Source organism: Hyaena hyaena, unplaced genomic scaffold, assembly GCF_003009895.1.
Source record: "Hyaena hyaena isolate Hyena2069 unplaced genomic scaffold, ASM300989v1 scaffold_137, whole genome shotgun sequence".
Classification (NCBI taxonomy): Eukaryota; Metazoa; Chordata; class Mammalia; order Carnivora; family Hyaenidae; genus Hyaena; species Hyaena hyaena.
The window spans coordinates 1,286,969-1,305,289 of record NW_024080769.1 but is presented as its reverse complement, the minus strand read 5'-3'; the positions used below and the strand labels follow the sequence as shown (position 1 = coordinate 1,305,289).

Genomic DNA, 18,321 nt, shown 5'->3' with positions numbered 1-18,321 from the left:
CTCTCTCTCTCTCTCTCTCTCTCTCCCTCCCTCCCTCTCTCCCTCTCCCCCTCTCCCTGTCCCCCTCTCCCCCTCCCTCTCCCTCTCTCTCTGCCCCTCCCCTACTTGCTCTCTTTCATGATAAAAATAAATAAATCCTTTTGCAGTGTAATTACTTTGTTTAGAATTTTTCAAAAATAGAACACATCTGTAATCATTAGGTTTTTTTTAAATGGCTTTTAATGATTTTAATAATAGCTGTATTCTTTTCAAAACAGTCCACTTCTGGGCGCCTATGTGACTCAGTCGGTTAAGCGTCCAACTTTGGCTCAGGTCATGATCTCACAGTTCGTGGGTTCGAGCCCCTACGTCAGGCTCTGTGCTGACAGCTAGCTCAGAGCCTGGAGCCTGTCTTCGGATTCTGTATCTCTCTCTCTCTCTCTGATCCTCCCCTGCCCACGCTGTCTCTATCTCTCTCTCAAAAATAAATAAAAAGCATTTTAAAATAAATAAATAAAAATAAATATATATTTAATTTAAAAAAACCACTCCACTTCTTAATTTTCATAAGCGTTTATTGTTGAGTCTTTACAGCATACCTGCCTTATGATGCCAGCTTGGTGGACATCAGAGTAGGAGAGTATCCAGTTCAGATCCTGACTCTACCGCCAAAGCTCCCTTGTGATCGTAGGCAGTTCATTTCACTGCTCTCAATCTCAGTTTCCCCATCTGTAAAATGAAAGCAACTGCATCTACCTCCTAAGATCTTTCTGTGAATTAAATGGAAAAGTGTGTAGCTTGTGCAGTGTTAAGTAGGAGTAGGTTCCGAGTGGTTTGGGTTCCCATGCCCTTCTTGAGCCCTCAGTGTTTCTGGAGAGTTTAATGTACAAAGTCATTTTCATCCTCTCACTTGAAGGGCAGATGGACAGTTGAGGGAGATAAGAGGAAGGTGGGAAAAGGTGTACTGACTTGCTTTTCCAGTGTTTCTGGGCCTGTGTAAAAAGTCAAGGGCCCAAAAAAAGACATCCATATCCTCCATAGGGTAGTCCTATTGGGAAGGCCTGTATTTTCTTCTCATATCTTGCTTTTTCAGGAAATCAGTATCTCACACCATTCTTTACAAGTGAGACAAGCCCTACCTAAATAGTGATGCTGAGAAGCTCCTGCTATAACCCTGTTATTGAAAAAGGCAGGCTTCTTTTATTGTTCTTTTCCAAGATTAATTTATCTTTTCTGCTAATTTGCACAGATCACATTCTGACTTTGTATTTCATAGGATTTTAAAACTGTAATTTTTCTTGGTATTATGAAGATGACAGTGATTTACAGTGGCCTGTGTTTTTGTCTACTTCACTGTCTTGTGGTCTAGTGCCTAAAGACATTTTTAATTGGCTATTCACATCTGTTTAAAATTTAAAAAGTGAAACCATGCAGTGTCTGAAAATTAGAGTCTATTCAAGACCTTGCACGTGGCTGCCAGTCTTCCCCATTCCAAGACCCAGCCACTTCATTCACTAGTAAGAGCTGGTGTGTTTGACCAGACTCTGTTAGACACATTAGCAGGAACTCATCAGATCTCACTTAAAGGTTAATCTCAGTTTAGGAGAAGTTTGAAGTTTTCAGTTAAAGGCCACAGAAGGCTTAGTGGAAAATTGGAGACACTAAGATAGTGATCAGTGGACACAACACTTTTCTACCTGAGAATGCCAGTAATTGGAAAGTGTAGCAAAATCAAGTTGATGACCTGGAAACTAAGATAGGATTAAGAAATGTCACGTTGGTGGGGGGTACAGGGACAGAAAAATGAGGTTTTTCCTGCTTCCAACAGATTAAAGGTGTAGGATTTGATAACTTTGAATTCTCCTTGTGTGTTGGTATATATTCCATTTCTGCAAAAGTCCATCATTCCCAGCAGCCCCCGAAATAAACAGCTCTGAAACCAGTTAACAAAACTATGAAATGCTGTCTCTGGATATGCTTTGATCTGAATTTTAGGAATAAAAAGAGGTTTTAAAAATCACACATTTGTTTATTGGCTGTCTTAGGCAAATAGAGACAAATGTTGCCAAAGAGAGCTGGCAAATGGGAATTTAGAATACCATTTGCCCAAAGAGGCAGATGGTCTCTGTAGAAGCCTGATTCCGTTTACCGTCCCTTCTGAAGCTGAATGAGGAATTTGAGATAAAGTTGAACTGAAATTGTAGAAATACTCTGATACATAAAGGACTTTAATGTGGAATTTGATTTGCCTTTTAAAAAGTACATGCAGACATTTAACAGAATTTTTACAAAAATTTGTCTTGAACAGATTTGCCAGGGGAAAAAAAAAGGATTATTTCATTTGATGGTGTAATGATTAATCCTACCACCTGGGTAAGCCAAGTAAGCTTCCCACAGGAGATGGCTTGTGCAGCTTTGAATTATGTATGAATATTGCAGACTGATGAGTGATAACCTTACCAAGGAATTCATTTGTAGAACAGACAAATCTGTAACAGTGTTACAGTTTCCTTTGAACACCTTAAGATCATTCTTCATGTTCAGAAAATGAGAATTCTTTGTGGAGATTATGGCGATTTTTTTTTAAGTGTCAGGTCAAACACACCAAATCTCAATTACAAACTTGTCATTAATGAAAAAGTCAGTCAAAGAATTTGAGGTATAGGCAAACTTATGCTGTCTTCCATTATGATTGCAGTGAATGCTGAGGGTCTAGGAAAAAAGCAGGCTAAGTCTGGTTTGACCCAACCTGACAATTAAGGACCTAGATGTCAAAACCATTGTAATAGTAGACATTCCTCATAGCACTATAGAACTGGGGATGGTTTCATCATGAATTTAAATAGTAGAAATAGAAAAATCCTAACTTCCTCTCTGTGAGCCATGTATCAGGTAACAATTCTGTTTTATAATAATGAATATCAAATTGTACTTACCTGGAAAAAAATCTAGTTATCCTTATCCTCGTCATATTTGTTATTTCAAGACATGCTGAGATACAGTGTATTAGAATTCTAGTAGCTTTCTTGTAATTTCATTTTGAGGATTTTTTTTTTTAACTTCTGTCTCATGGATAAAATGGGGGAAATTTTCATTTTCTTCATTATCTCCTTCCTGATGCTATCCTCTAGTTTGTAATAGATCTGATCAAGTAATCAGAACCTGGTTTCTCTGATTCCCATTTTGGTGTTTTCCCTATTATCTTAAACATTTCTCGATGAAATATTGGTGGTGAACCATTTTGTTAGGAGTTAAAGTCTGTATTTAGGAAAGTGCCATTTTACTATTTGAGAGGCTTTTCTGATTTTATATGTAAATGTGAAACAAATCAATGGTCAAAAATTATATTCCCTTATGAAATTAATATGCCTTAGATAACTTGTCAGACTTTACTTCCTTCTTCCTTCCTAGACAATTTCTCTATTGATAAATAGTGGCTGAGTCAACCTTCTCTGATGCTGTTCTCAATTCTTTTTCATTTTTTAGTCCTAGTATGTTACCACTTCTAAGCTTGAACTCTCAAAACCTCTCCCTTTCCCATCTATCTTTTACCATTTTCATCATACAAAGAGCTGTTCTTCCCTCAAGCATCAAGATGTGACATATCATTGATGCATTTTTCAAAAAACATCCTTGTTTTTAGACTCTGCTGTCACAGTAAATGCTGATGAAACATCTTAGAATCCATTTGCAATTCCTTGTGATTTTACTTTCATCAATTCTCTTTGCATCGTTCTTGATAGTTGATGATTATTTTAATTGATGATTTAATATAGTAGTGTACTTATTTTAACATGTGCTTATGAAAACTAATCTTCATGTGTAATATAGGTTGTGTTGCGCTGGTCCTCAAAGAGTTAATAAAACTAGTTTTCACTTTGCTTAGTTTCCCAGAGGCAGTTTGGCACATTTCCCAGACCAAACCCCTAAGGTAAAGGTCAAGGTGCAGTGGATGATATTAAGGTGCAGAATTCGAAACTTGTATCTGGTAGTCCTCCTGAGCTCAGTGAGATCTCTGGTACATCAGAGCTTTAGAACATGATTAAAAGACCAAAGAAGGCCCTGTAGAATATCCTTTAATGGGGAATTGTATGAGTGAGTACAGTGGGTGAGTCTTTAACATTTCTTGCTTTTTAGCATCCATATTTTGTTTGGAGAAGCCCTTAAGAGCAGAGAGCCGTGTTTCATGTATGTGGGAACAGGCCCAGGGAACTTCTCACAGTTTAATAGCAGCAATTCTTTCTGTGGTTTTCACAATAGCTGAGACTCATTGTAAATAGCCCATTCCTTAGGAGGAAAACAGACAAGTGAGGGTAGAGTTGTGATTTCTGAACCAACCTTTACCAATCCTTTTTGATAATGGAAAAGAGAGCTTTCTAGTAATCATGAGGAGATTGGGGGAAGAGGGAGAAAAGGCAAGAGCAAGTTTGTGGAGATCAGGAGCCTAAAAACAGCATTTTAGGGAATGTCTTAAATTGACTCTAAAATAATAAGAGAATGTCCCTTTATATATATTGCTCTGAAATCAGAAATAGCTTGTATGAACTTTTGCCCGGTAAAGATCGTTTTCCTTCTCCTGAAGTAAGTTGATAACGACTTAGTGATCTACATTAAGTGGTGTCCGAGAGGGTCTCAGAAGTGTCACTTTCCTTTGTCTTTACTAATAAATGGAAGTGGAGGCCTCTTTTTACCTTGATTTTATGATCCTCCCTACCATGAGAAACTAGTTTTGTTGGAGCCCTTCTTTTGGGTTGATGATGACCTAGGGCAGCCCATTAAGAGGCAGCATGCTTTACTGTGTGAGGCCTCCTTTACCTAAACCACCTTACTAGCTGCTGGTGGAGTGGTGTCTTTCCACTTTACCAGTGTCCCAGAGAGCCAGATACCATAAAGGAACCTCTTGCTCATTGCTCACTTCCAGTGTATAGAGACCTCTGGCTCTGCCAGCTTTGAAGGAGTATTTTTGAAGTTGAGTATCCAGCAGACTTCAAGGCTTATTTTTCTGTTCAGACACATGCATAATTTCCATAATGAAAGATTGATAAGAAGGTATTCCTTCTTTAGATCTACTCCCTCAAATCCACAGGTGATATATGTTCTGATGACACATGATCAAACAAAGTACCTCTTTTAAAGAACTTGTAAATGTCACCATGATTCACTGCCGATTGAAAATCCAGAAATAGCATGTAAACAGTATATAGGATATTCGCCTCCTTCTCTTTGCCCACTAAAAAAAATAAATAAGACAGGAAGAAGAGTTGGTGAGTATATGACAGTCTAAGAACACTTTCAGAACCCATTAAAGATGCCTGATTTCAAATTTATTTTATTGGATAGCCCAGTGAGATTTCCTAACTAGGCCAGCTTTTTTCTACCAACACTTAATGACCGTTCCATCCCCTTGTACTTTATAGCGTCAGAATTGACAGTTCAGGCAGGATGGGAACCGGGGGAGATTGGAAAAGATAGCTATAAGCAAATGAGTGGGCGGCAGTGAAACAAGATTGGAAACACAAAGTATTATGGATGCCGCTTTGTGGTATGTGCCTAACAGGATATTTCAGATTCATTTTAATACAAAAAATTAACTAGAACGCAGAACTTTCTTTTCCGTTTGCCTTACCTGCTGTCTGCTGTCTGCATCCACGCAGGCAAAAGTTGATGCTTCTGTCCTCCTGGCAACAAGGCTTTCCTGGCTTCAGTTTACTTCTAAAACAATTGCTTAACATCCTGATTTAGTCTCATCTGAACTTGATTCTTGATCATTACTAAATACGTTCACATGTAGTAAATACTATATATTGAATAAAGTAAATATGTAAAGTGATATCTGCTAGAGTGTTATGTATTGTAGTATAGTAAGTATGCTAAATAGTTCACTACACACATGTGTATTTTGTCTCTAACTAGTTAAGAATTCAGCTTGCTCACCACGACCATCACCACCTCCTGCCTAAAAAAAGTTTTCACTTCTTACCTTCTTATTCTTAAGCTTCCCTCTGAGCTTACCATACCTCCTCTACCAAACTGGATTCTCAATATGTCTGAATCAAGATAAATAAAAGGATCAGCCTGCATGAAGGACTGCCTTCTATTCAGACAAGTATTTGAGGGCTTATGACCCATTGTTATGACTCGAGGGCCAGTTATTTACATAATGGCTAGTAAATGCCTTCCATAAATCTCAATTTTAGCAAGACCTTTGAATGCCAGTATAACCATGGTCTGATTTTGTTTCAGTCACAAAACCCATGAAGTGACAGAGGATTTCTCTCCTCGGGATCCAAGACCTGTTGTTGTGAGGCAAGATGATGGGGGCTGTGCTTCTGTCACGGCAGCCTTGCCCCTACCTGAACTGGAAAGGGAAGAAGAAAAAGAAGATGTTTCAGATACTGTTGACCTGAATCCCTGTAGTGCAACCTACAGCAATTTAGGTAAGTGAAAATGTCATATAAATAATATTTAAACCTTTCCTTTTTATGCCCCATCCAAATGCTATATTTCCTTGGAGAGATGGTTTTTATTGCTGCACGGAGCAAACATTGGACACGAGAGCCATGAATTTTCTCTTTTTTTCCTTTTTTTAATAGTTTTTATTTAAATCCCAGTTAGGTAACATATAGTGTAATATTAGTTTCAGGTATACAACATAATGATTCAGCACTTCCATACAGCACCCATTGTGGAGCCAGAAATTTTAATTCACATCAGAAAAGGCCCTAGTGTTTACTAGGTGTGTATTGAACACCTGCTACTATGAGTCCTGTGCCATGTGCTAAGGGTGTGACACAGTCCCTGCCTTGAGGGACCCACCTGGAGGAAAAGAGATGAACTTGGTAATGATTTCAGTATTATATGATAAATGCAGTGATAGAGATACACATGGAATATATTTTATATTACACAGGGGAAGGTGTCAAAAGATCCCTTCCTCGAGGTAATTCCTGAACTAATCTAACTGGTTGACAGAGGGAAGAGTATTCCAAACCAAAGCAACAGCATGAACAAAAGCGTGGAGGTGTGAAACAGCCTGGCACACGTGGACACCACAACCATTTAGTGGTGCTAAAATGTGAACTGAAGAGTTAGAGGAGGTCATGCATTTCAAGCTAAAACCTTAGACTTTTTGCTCTTTGTGATAGTAACCTATCATCAAAAGGTTTTAAACAGAAGAATAGTGTGATTAAATTTGCATTTTAGAACATGCACTCCACAGGCTGTCGTGAGAGGATGGATTAGAGGTGAAGTATTTGTAGCCTAAAATGTAGTGGTTGGATACTTTGGCAGGACCACATAAAGAGATGAGAAAGGCCTCAACTAAGATAGTGGGAAGGGGAACAGTAGACAGATTTTAGAGATATTTAAGGGACAAAATACATAAGGCTTAGTGGTTACTTTGATATGAATGGTGTGAAGAATCTGTGGTATGTTTCAGATTTCTGGCTTGGGGCAAGCAGACTCAAAGAAAGAAGATCCTAATTATTGAAAGTATTTAGGCAGAGGCTGAGAGGCCATCTCTCAGAGATACAGCAAAGAAGAGCATCGTTTCAAGTGCTCAGGAGCTGCAGGTGGCGAGTAACTACTGTATCGGACATGCTCATATAGAACATGTCTGTCATCACAGAAACTTCTCTTGGACAGCACCGCTTTAAGGAATCAGCTATTTGGGGATTTGTATTGTCTTCTGTGGGTGCAAAAATCACATTGGTCTTTATGTAACATGAAAACTATTTAAGAAGGTTGCCCCTTACAGAGAGATGATTTTATTCTGAGTGATGGTGATATGAGATCACTGAACAAATTCTGACCTGTCACATCTTGATCAACCCCAAACTGAATTTAGCAGGGTATCAGCCACCCAAAATGTTCTCCCAAAGAAGTGATAGAATGTTTTTTCAATCAGACCTTCAACATTTTCCCCATGTTTCTTATGTCTATCTCAAGATTTTTAGAAGAAATACTGCTAGTATTTTATGTGGCACACCTCACTACCTTATCAGCCTGCTAAAAGCAGGAACTCATAATAACTTCCACTCTGTTAGAAATGAGTCGGTGACTTTAGCTCTCCTTCATTCACTTTGTAATTGAGTACTCTTTACATTGCTTTTTGGAAAGATCTATCCAGCCTCGATGTACAGATTCTTGGCTTGCTCCTTTCTGTGTGCCTACAACCTAGCACATTATCTAAAACATGCAGCAGGTACTAAGAACATGTTTGAATGAATGAACCAAAAGTGGCTGTGGCATTTGACTTTATAAGATTAGATTAGGGGAAGTTAAGCCCTTCTTAGGAAAGGAGGAAATTTCATATAGGAAAATTTCAAGTCCCAGTTTATGTGTTTCATTAATCAGCTGATGGGTTTTTTTTCCCCTAATACAAGCATACCTCAGAGATATTGCAGGTTCCGTTCCAGACCACCACAACACAGCAGATCTAATTAATTTTGGTTTCCCAGTGCATATAAAAGTTATGTTTATACTATACTGTAGTATGTTAAATGTGTAATAGCATTATATCTAAAAAATAATATGTGTATCTTAATTAAGAAATACTTTATTGCTAAAAAATCCTAATCTTCAGTTAGGATTATATAAGCTTTCAGTAGTCTTAATCTTTTTGCAGGTAGAACGTCTGGCTTGATGTTAATGGTTGCTGACTGATCAGGGTGGTGGGTGCTGAAGGCTGGGGTGGGTGTGGCAATTTCTTAACATAAGACAGCACTGCAGAACTCCTTTCAGAATTGGAGCCAATCTTCTCAAATTTTGCTGCTGCTTTATCAACTAAGCTTATGTCATATTCTAAATCCTTTGTTGTCATTTCAAAAGTCTTCACAGCATCTTAATCAGGAGCAGTTTCCATCTCAAGAAACCACCTTATTTGTTCATCCCAAGAAGCAAATCCTCATCCATTAAAGTTCTATCATGAGATTGCAGCCATTCAGTCCCATCTTCAGGCTCCACCTCTAGTTCATTTGCTGTTTTCACCACATCTGCAGTTACTTCCTCCACTCAAGTCTTGAGATCCTGAAAGTCCTCTATGAGAGTTGGAATCCACTTCTTCCAAATTCCTGTTCATGTTGGTATTTTGACCTCCTCCCATGAATCAGAAATGTTCTTAATGGCATTTTAAATCCTTTCCAAAAGGTTTCCAGTTTGCCTTTGCTTTTCCCAGATCCCTGGGGGGAATCACTATCTATGGCAGCTATAGCTTTACATAACAAGACTTGAAAGTCAAAATTACTCCTTGATCCATGGTTTGCAAAATGGATGTTATGTCAGCAGGCATGAAAACGACTTTAATCTTGCTGTACCTCCATCAGAGCTCGGGTGACCAGGTGCATTGCAAAATATCACAAACAGTAAGATTTTGAAAGGATTTTTTTTCCCTGAGCAATAGATCTAAGCAATAGGCTTAAAATATTCATAGTAAACCATGTTATAGAAAAATATTCTGTCATTCAGACTTTGCTGTTCCATTTATAGAACATAGGCAGAGGTGACTTAGCTTATTTTAAAGGCTTTATGGTTTGGGGATGGTAAATGAGCATTGGCTTCGACTTAAAGCAACTGGATGCAACGTCACCTGCTGCATTATCCCCTAACAAGAGAGACAGCCTGCCCTGTGAAGCTTTGAAGCTGGGCAGTGACTTCTCTCTAGCTATGAAAGTCTGAGATGACATTGTCTTATGTCTACATTGAAACTCTGTTGTTAGTGTAGCCACCTTCATTAGTTACCTAGCTAGATCTTCAGGATAAGCCACAGCTTTACGTGAGCACTTGCTTCACCTTATGTGCCTTACTTAGATGTCATGGAGACAGCTACTTTTCTTAAACCTTATGAACCAACCTCTGCCAGCTTCCAACATGTCTCATGCAGCTTCCTCACCTCTAGCCTTCACAGAATCGAAGAGAATTGGGGCTTTGCTCTAAATTAGTCTTTGGTTTAGGGGAATGTTGTGGCTGGTTAGATCTTTTCAGACCACTAAAACTTTCTTCATATAAGCAATAAGGCTGTTCCACTTTCTTATCATGTTGTGTTCACTGGAGTGGCACTTTTAATTTCCTTCAGGAACTTTTCCTTTGCATTCACAACTTGGCTACCTCGTGCAAGAGGCCTAGCTTTCAGCCTACCTCAGTTTTCAATATACCTTTCTCACTAAGCTGAATTATTTCTAGCTTTTGATTTAAAATGAGAGATGTGCAACTCTTCCTGTCACTTAAAACTTAGAGGTCAACTTAAGGTTATTAATTGGCCTAATTTCAATAGTGCTGTGTCTCAGGGAATAGGGAGACCGAGGAGAGGGAGAAAGACCAGGGAACGGCTGGTGAGTGGAGCAGTCAGAACACATTTATCCTATTAAATTTGCTATCTTATATGGGTGTGGTTTGTGGTGCCACAAAACAATTACAGTAGTAACATCAAAGATCAGTGATCACAGACCACCCTAGCAAATATATTAATAATGAAAAAAGTTTGAAAAATTACAAGAATAGCTAAAATGTGACACAGAGACACAAAGTAGCAATGCTGTTAGGAAAATGACACCAATAGACTGATTGGATGCAGCATTGCCACAAGTCTTCAGTTTGTAAATAGTAAACAAACAAAAAACACAGTATCTGCAAAATACAATTGAACAAGGTATCCTGCATGAGGCTTAATCCAGAGGCTTCCTACGTCAGGAATTACCTAAGCCAGGTCTCAGGTTCCTTTCTACGTAGCCCCACAAGAAACAACCCACATTTTTTTTAAAGATTTTTAAAAAATTTTATTGAAGTCCAAGTTAGTTAACATAAGTGTAATAATGGTTTCAGGAGTAGAATTTAGTAATTCGCTGCTTACATGTAACACCCATGCGCATCCCAGCAAGTGCCTATTACCCATTTAGCCCATCCCCCCACCCAACACCTCTCCAGCAACCATCAGCTTGTTCTCTGTAATTTAAGAACCTCTCATGGTTTGTCTCCCTCTCTGCTTTTATATTTCCCTCCCTTCCCCTATGTTCATCTGTTTTGTTTCTTATCCACATCTGAATGAAATCAGATGATATTTATCTTTCTCTGACTGACTTAGCATGGTACATTCTAATTCCATCCATGCTGTTGCAAATGGCAAGGTTTCATTCTTTTTGATGGCCGAGTACTATCCCATTGTGGGTATGTATTGTATATACATATGCCACTTCTTTATCCATTTGTTAGTCAGTGAACATTTGGCTCTTTCCATAATTTGGCTGTTATTGATAGTGCTATTTTAAACATTGAGGTTCATGTGCCCCTTTGAATCAGCATTTTTATATCCTTTGGACAAATACCTACTAGTGTAATTGCTGGGTCATAGAGTAGCTCTATTTTTAATTTTTTGAGGAACCTCCATACTGTTTTCCAGAGTGGCTGCACCAGTTTGCATTCCCAACAGCAGTGCAAAAGGGTTCCCCTTTCTCTTCATCCTCACCAACATCTATTGTTTCCTGAGTTGTTAATTTTAGCTATTCTGACAGGTGTGAAGTGGTATCTCATTGTGGTTTTGATTTGTATTTCCCTGATGATGAGTGATGTTGAACATCTTTCATGTATCTGTTAGCTACCTGATGTCTTCTTTGGAAAAGTATCTATTCATGTCTTTTGCCCATTTCTTCACTGGATTATTTGCTTTTGGGGTGTTGAATTTGATAAGTTCTTTATAGATTTTGGATATTAACCCTTTATATGTCATTTGCAGATATCTTCTCCCATTCTGTCAGTTGCTTTTTAGTTCTGTTGATTGTTTCCTTCACTGTGCAGAAACTTTGTATATTGATGCGATCCTAATAGTTCATTTTTGCTTTTGTTTCCCTTGCCACTGGAGACATGTCTAGTAAGAAGTTGCTGTGGCTAATGTCAAAGAGGTTGCTGCCTGTTTTCTCCTCTAGGATTTTGATGGTTCCCTGTTTTACGTTTAGGTCTTTTCATCCCTTTGAGTTTACTTTTGTATATAGTGTAACAAAAGTGGTCCAGGTTCATTAAGATTGAATTTTTAAGTAATCTCCATACCCAGTATAGGGCTCAAACTTACAACCTTGAGATTAAGAGTCACATGCTCTACTGACTGAGCCAGGAAGGCACCCCTCTGCATTTCTTATCTTACTTACCCGGTGCATCTACTTAAGGCTGTACCTTTCAAACACTGAAGGAAAACATCTAAAAGTCTTCTGTCTCCAGAACTTCCTTTGGCAGTGTATTGATCATCAGCGTTAAATGTTAATGGATGAGAAGCAGCTGGATGGCTCAGTCAGTGGAGCATGCAACTCTTGGTCTCAGGGCTGTGATTTCCAGTCCCACACTGGGTGTGGAGATTTCTTAAATCTCTGAAAACAAGAGATAAGTATATTTTAAAAAGTGCCATTTCGTTGCTGGCCTTGATATAATTATGCAATAATGTCATCATAAATAGAAGCTTTAAAAAAATCTTTCTAAAGGATACATTACCATTAGCACATCTACTCAACAAGTAATTATTGAGGAACTTCTATGGGCCAGATGTTATTCTACATAATTCAAAGTTAATGATTTGAGGGGCACCCAGGTGGCTCAGTCATTTGAGCATCTGACTCTTCGTTTCAGCTCAGGTCATGATCTCACAGTTTTGTGGGTTTGAGCCCCACATGGGGATGGGGGGCTGCCAGCACAGAGCCTGCTTGGGATTCTCTGTCTCCCTCTCTCTCTGCCCTTCCCCCACTCACTCTGTCTCTCTCAAAATAAATTAAGCTCAAAAAAAGAAACTTAAAAAAAACAAAGTTAATGATTCGAACCAAAGATTAAAGAATTGCACATTTTTAGATTATCTGGATGTTTAAAAAAATTCAAATCTGAGACTGACTGCTTTGAACATTTGTTTGAGCATTTGTTGTACTTCCTAAAAATATAATTATTTCTATTTAAAAAGAAATCATAGACTGTTTCCCTATCTTTTAACTTAGCTGCATTCACATTTAAAAATAGTTTGCCATATACTGGAATTAGTTGGCAGAGTGCAATATTCAAATTACATAGATAACTTACCCTCAAATAAATAATCTGTGTTCTTGGAGAGGTTTTCAAATGAGATCTACAAAAATTGAGCCTGTCAGCTGCTATGCCACTGACATTCTTTAAAATGGTCAGTGTATCTCTTTATTTGAGGCTATGCCTAAAATGGTCTTTGAAGGTCAGTTTTGTTTTATTATTTGGCATGAAGCTGATGTCCCCTGGGGTTTGCCAGTTGGTGCCTCCATTTGACTGTGGTGGGACCCTTCCTCCTAAGCTGCTGATGCCTGCTGCCAGGAGATGATATAGTGAGCGCTAGGCTCAGCCAGTGAGAGGCCTGCTCACTTGACAGGCTGGTGCACAGTGGTATGTGACATCTATATTTATACAGCATAGTGCATATTTCCCAGTTTGGAGATGATTGTCTCTTCCTTTGTCCTCTCTTTTCCTGTTCTCATCTGTATTACTTGTCATGAGCCCTGGAAAAAAATTAGGGGTGAAATTACAATTTAAGTGGAAAAATATGTTTTATTTATTTGGGTTTACTGCTCTTACTCAGCAAACATTTGTCAAATAGCACCTATCTTCTGGGAACAGAGCTAGGTCCTGGAAATAGAAATGCTATCGCCAAGGACTCTTGGTCGGTCTTTAGGAAAGAGACATGGGCTGGACTCTTAGGAGCTCATGTGCTAGTTGCTATATGAAGATATTTAACAGTTTAATGAAAGCCTCTGCCTGGAGGAGTCTAGGGGAGGGAGGTCACTTAGGTTTTGAGCAGAGCTTGAAAGAAGGGTGACTACTCCGACAGACTGACAAGCAAGGGAGAGCATTCCACGTAGAGGGAAAAGTATGTGCAAGGCCTAAACATTAATAGAGCAATGAATGTTCAGTTAACTACAGTAATGAATCAGGGCAGCTTAAGTACTGAGTGAAAGGGGGCAGAGCAGGGGAGGTAAAACAGTGACAAGGCTAGATCATAAATGGTATGTATATATCACAATTTTTTTAATTTTAAGTTTTTAGTTTTATTTTTAGAGAGAGCAAGCAGCTGAGAGGGGCAGGGGGAGAGAGAAAGAAACTTAAGCAGGCCCCACACTCAGCATGGAGCCTGACATGGGGCTTGATCCCACAATCCTGGGATCATGACCTCAGCTGAAATCAGGAGTCAGACTGAGCCACCCAGCCACTCCAGTGTATCTTTTTATCTGTAGAAAATGGAGAGCCACTGAAAAATTATGAATGAAAGGACATGATCAAGATTCTTAAAAAATCATTCTAGGATCTACCTATGAGATAATTGGAGGCAGAGAGACCGACCAGGAGACCATGACATTCCTGTCTTATTGAAATGAAGTGTGAATTAGTACACTGCTCTTGTCCAAATGCGTCATCATTAAGTGCTTTAATCCCTAGCACCCCAAAATGGTAATGACTGTCAGGTCTTACACAGACATTTGCTGTGGTTTGTCTCCTGTGTGTCTTCAGTGGTAGTGCCTTTCAGCACATGTCTGTAATGATGGAGTTATTATTTTGAGTTTTCAGTATGCAGTCATCTTTAAAATGTTGATCTTTAGAAATAATATTTTTCTTATTTCCTTTCTACTTATTATACCAATCTTATAAGTTTTAAGAGTCCTACATCCATCATTCTCCTTCCCAAGGAGTTTTAAACACCCTTTTCGCTTCTTCAGAGTGTCATTAAATTATTTCCTTTTAATCCATCTTTCATCATTTGCTTTACAGAATGTGATATAGGGGCTAATCTGTCAGTCCAAAGACATTTTTAAGTGGAGAGAGAGTAAAGAGCTAGAGTAAGGAAGCTCAAAAAGAGGGGAAAGTAAGGTTTGAATGTGGTTTAATCAGGCATATTTGTCAAAAAGAACTTTTCTAGTCTATAGCAAGGCAAGATTTAGAACCCAATCTATTTTTTTTTTTTTCTGTTTAGAGAGCTGGCATGCCACAAAAATGTAGAGTATGTGATGTTATATCAGGACTGCTGAAAGCTGAGCTTAGTGTCTGGTCCCAGAGGCTTGAGGGGAATGTACAGGATTAAAAGTTTAAAATAAAAACAGCCAAGATACCAAGCTTTTAAAACATTGACCCTGATGACTGGAATTCAGTTCCGAGAACTTGTCTTTCTTGGGGAAAAAATAAAAATGCAAAACACTTTCAGACGTGGGAGAATGGCTTGACCTATTTGCACGGGCTGTGGAATGCTCATGGTTTCATCTGAAATGCAGAAGTTTCTGACTCTCATGTGGAAATCTCCATAGCTCCCAAGAGATCATATTCTGCTGTTTGGGAAGAGAAGCTGCTATTAACTCTCTTTATCTCCTTGCTGCCTTGGCTGTCCATTTTCATTTTGGAGTGATGAGCAACTCTTCTGACTCTGCATCCTTCAGTTTGCAGCCGTTTCCTGCCCAGCTACTATGTGTGGCACACCGCGCCAGGTTCTGAGGGCGTGTAAAAAAAAATACACACATTGTAAAAGGCTAAAATGCTGTAATAGAGCAAAAAATGCTAAGACAGCAAGAGGAAGAAGTGAGGGTTCCCAATTTGGAGGGAACGAGTAGAGAGTAGGGAGGCTTCCATGGAGAAGGGCTGTCTGAGTCGGGTTTACAGCAGAACACCTTTACTACAGCAGAGATGTAGAAATAAAAATTCAGTGCATATTCAAAGAACAGGAAGCAAGTGTTCATGTGGGAGAGTTGGTGAGAAACAATGGTAGATAAGACAGAGAGCCTTGACCAGCTTGCTGAAGAGTTCGGACTTTGTTCTATTGGTGGCGGGAAGTGGCATGATCAGCTCTCCTCCACCTCCTCTGATAAGCATTAAAAAGCTGCTGATTGTGACAGACTTTGTCTCACTTGCTGCTTCTGAGGTCATTTTTTTTAGTGCTTTGAGAATCCATTCCTTCCATGTCTATGATTATTTCAGTTTGTTCTGATTTGGAGAAATTGGTAGAGGGGCGCCTGGGTGGCTCAGTCGGTTAAGCGTCTGACTTCGGCTCAGGTCATGATTTCACAGTTCGTGGGTTCCAGCCCCGCACTGGGCTCTGTGCTGACCCCTAGCACAGAGCCTGGAGCCTGTTTCAGATTCTTTGTCTTCCTCTCTCTCTGACCCTTCTATGCTCTCGCTCTCTCTCTCTCTCCCCCTCTCTCTCTCAGAAATAAATAAAACATTAAAAAATTAAAAGAAATTGGTAGAAAATGATACCCATAAATGTTCTTCTAAGGATGTGGAAAGAACAAGAATAAGTTTGTGTTTCCAGTTTTTTCATTTATTCATTAATACCGTCCTTCCTTTTTTTTTTTTCTTCCTTGTCTCCTCCTTTCCTTCCATTCTCTTCAGCCAGATTCTTTGCTTGATCCTGGGAATGCAAATAAGACCCAGTGTCTGCCCTCAATGAGCAACACCAGTAGGGAATTTAGACAGGGGCACAAGTCAACTATTGTCAGTACTTGGAGAGAAGTGTTCACAGGATTATATGAGGTCCCAAGAAAAAGAGGTCAATTTAGGGGAGTAGAGTAAGAAACACTTCTCGTAAGCAGAATGTTTAAAGAGGAGAGGAGAGGGAAACCATTCCTGGAAGAGGGTTAGCATGAGTGGACAGTAGAGATGAAGTAGCCAAGAGTGCTAAGGAAACTGCAAGCAGCTGGTTGCTCTGACTTTGGATGTAAGATGAGATGCTACAAGGAAAATAGGTACAGCCAGGGCTGGGTCATGGAAGGCTTGCTTCTGTGCTCGAGCAAAGAAAATTCTGTCCTCGGGATCAAGTTCAAATTCTCAATGACAAATTTCTTAAGTAGAGGAGTGCCATGATCAGCTTTGGTGTTTAAAAAAAAAATCTCTATAATGGCCAGTGTGGTGAGGGAGGCAAAACTGGAGACAGTGGTAACAGGGAACTGTCACAGTAGTTAAGCAAGGACAATAAGATGCTGGTGCAGTTGACCGCTTCTAACCTTGTCCATCACACTTCATCTCTGAAAGGTCTGGGTCAGCTGTTGGGAAATAAAGGTTTGTTATAAAGCCTATTTCTGTCATGTTGTGAATAAACTATGGTTCTGACTTCTCACATTAGCTGAGGCAAAATAGGTCTGGGGCAGCTCCGGGAAGGAGGTTCCTCATCATCACAGGAAGAGTGCAGTTAATACTGAGCCCCTCCATCCCTGGTGATCTTAGGGCACAGAGGAATGGGAAGATGTAACTAGAAACTGGAGTTATGGTAGTTTCTAAGAATGAATTGTCGATTTCCTTTATTGAGATATGTTTTACATACCATAAGATTCAGAGGGTGCAATTCCATGAGTTTTAGTAGAATTTTACAACCATCACCAGTATCTAATTCCAGAACATTTTTATCACCCTAAACAGAAACCAGTCTCTCTCCATTTCCATTCTCCGCATCCCACAGCAGCCACTAATCTACTTGCTGTCTGTAGTTATTTACATATTTCTGGATATTTCATGTAAATAGAATCATACGATATGTGGGGTTTGGTGACTGGCTTCTCTCACTTAGCATATTTTCAAGGTTCATACAGGTTGCAGCATATATCAGCACTTCATTTCATTTTATGGCTGAATAATATTCCTTTGTTATCCGTTCATCAGTTGATGCACCTGTGGGTTATTACTCCTTTTTGGATATTAGGAATAATGTTACTAAGAATATTTGTGTGTAAGATTTTATGTGGACATTGTGTTTTCACTTCTCTTGGACATATACGTGGGAGTGGAAATCCAGGATCACGTAGTAACTTGGTTTTACTTTTTGAGTAACTACCAAACTGTTTTCCAAAGTGACTGCATTTTAGAGTCCTACTAGCAATGTGTGGGGGTTTGAATTTCTCCATATCCTCACAAACACTCATCCATCTTTTTGATTAGAGCTGACTTAGTAGATGTGAAGTGGTCTCTCATGGTTTTGGTTTGTATTTACCTAATGGGGAGTGATGTTGAGCATCTTTCTATGTGCTTATTGGCCATTTGTATATCTTCTTTGGAGAAATGTCTGTGCATACCCTTTGCCCACTTGTAATGGGTTATTTATTTTTTATTGTAAGTTATTTATAGATTCTGGATACAAGTCTCTTGTCAGATAGATAATTTGCACATATTTTCTCCTTTTCTGTGGGTTGCCTTTTCACTTCCTTGAAGTTGTCCTTTGAAGCACAAAAGTTTTTAATTTTTATGAATTCCAATTTATTTTTTTTTTTTTGCTTGTGCTTTTAGGTGTCATATCTACAAAATCATGGCCTGATCCAAGGTTGAAAAATGTATTCCTATGTTTTCTTCTAAGAGTTTTATAGTTTTCATTTTTATGTTGAGATG

General features: G+C 39.0%; 1 protein-coding gene across 3 annotated transcripts in view; it reads left to right on the top strand.

The window, feature by feature from the left end:
* The window catches only part of PEAK1 (pseudopodium enriched atypical kinase 1), a 308,018-nt gene that overhangs the window by 257,281 nt on the left and 32,416 nt on the right, over positions 1-18,321 (top strand). For all 3 annotated transcript variants that reach the window (XM_039238166.1, XM_039238163.1, XM_039238164.1), the window contains one exon: positions 6,223-6,416. In XM_039238166.1, coding sequence (XP_039094097.1) covers positions 6,223-6,416 — 194 coding nt within the window. The remainder of the gene's footprint in view (positions 1-6,222; positions 6,417-18,321) is intronic.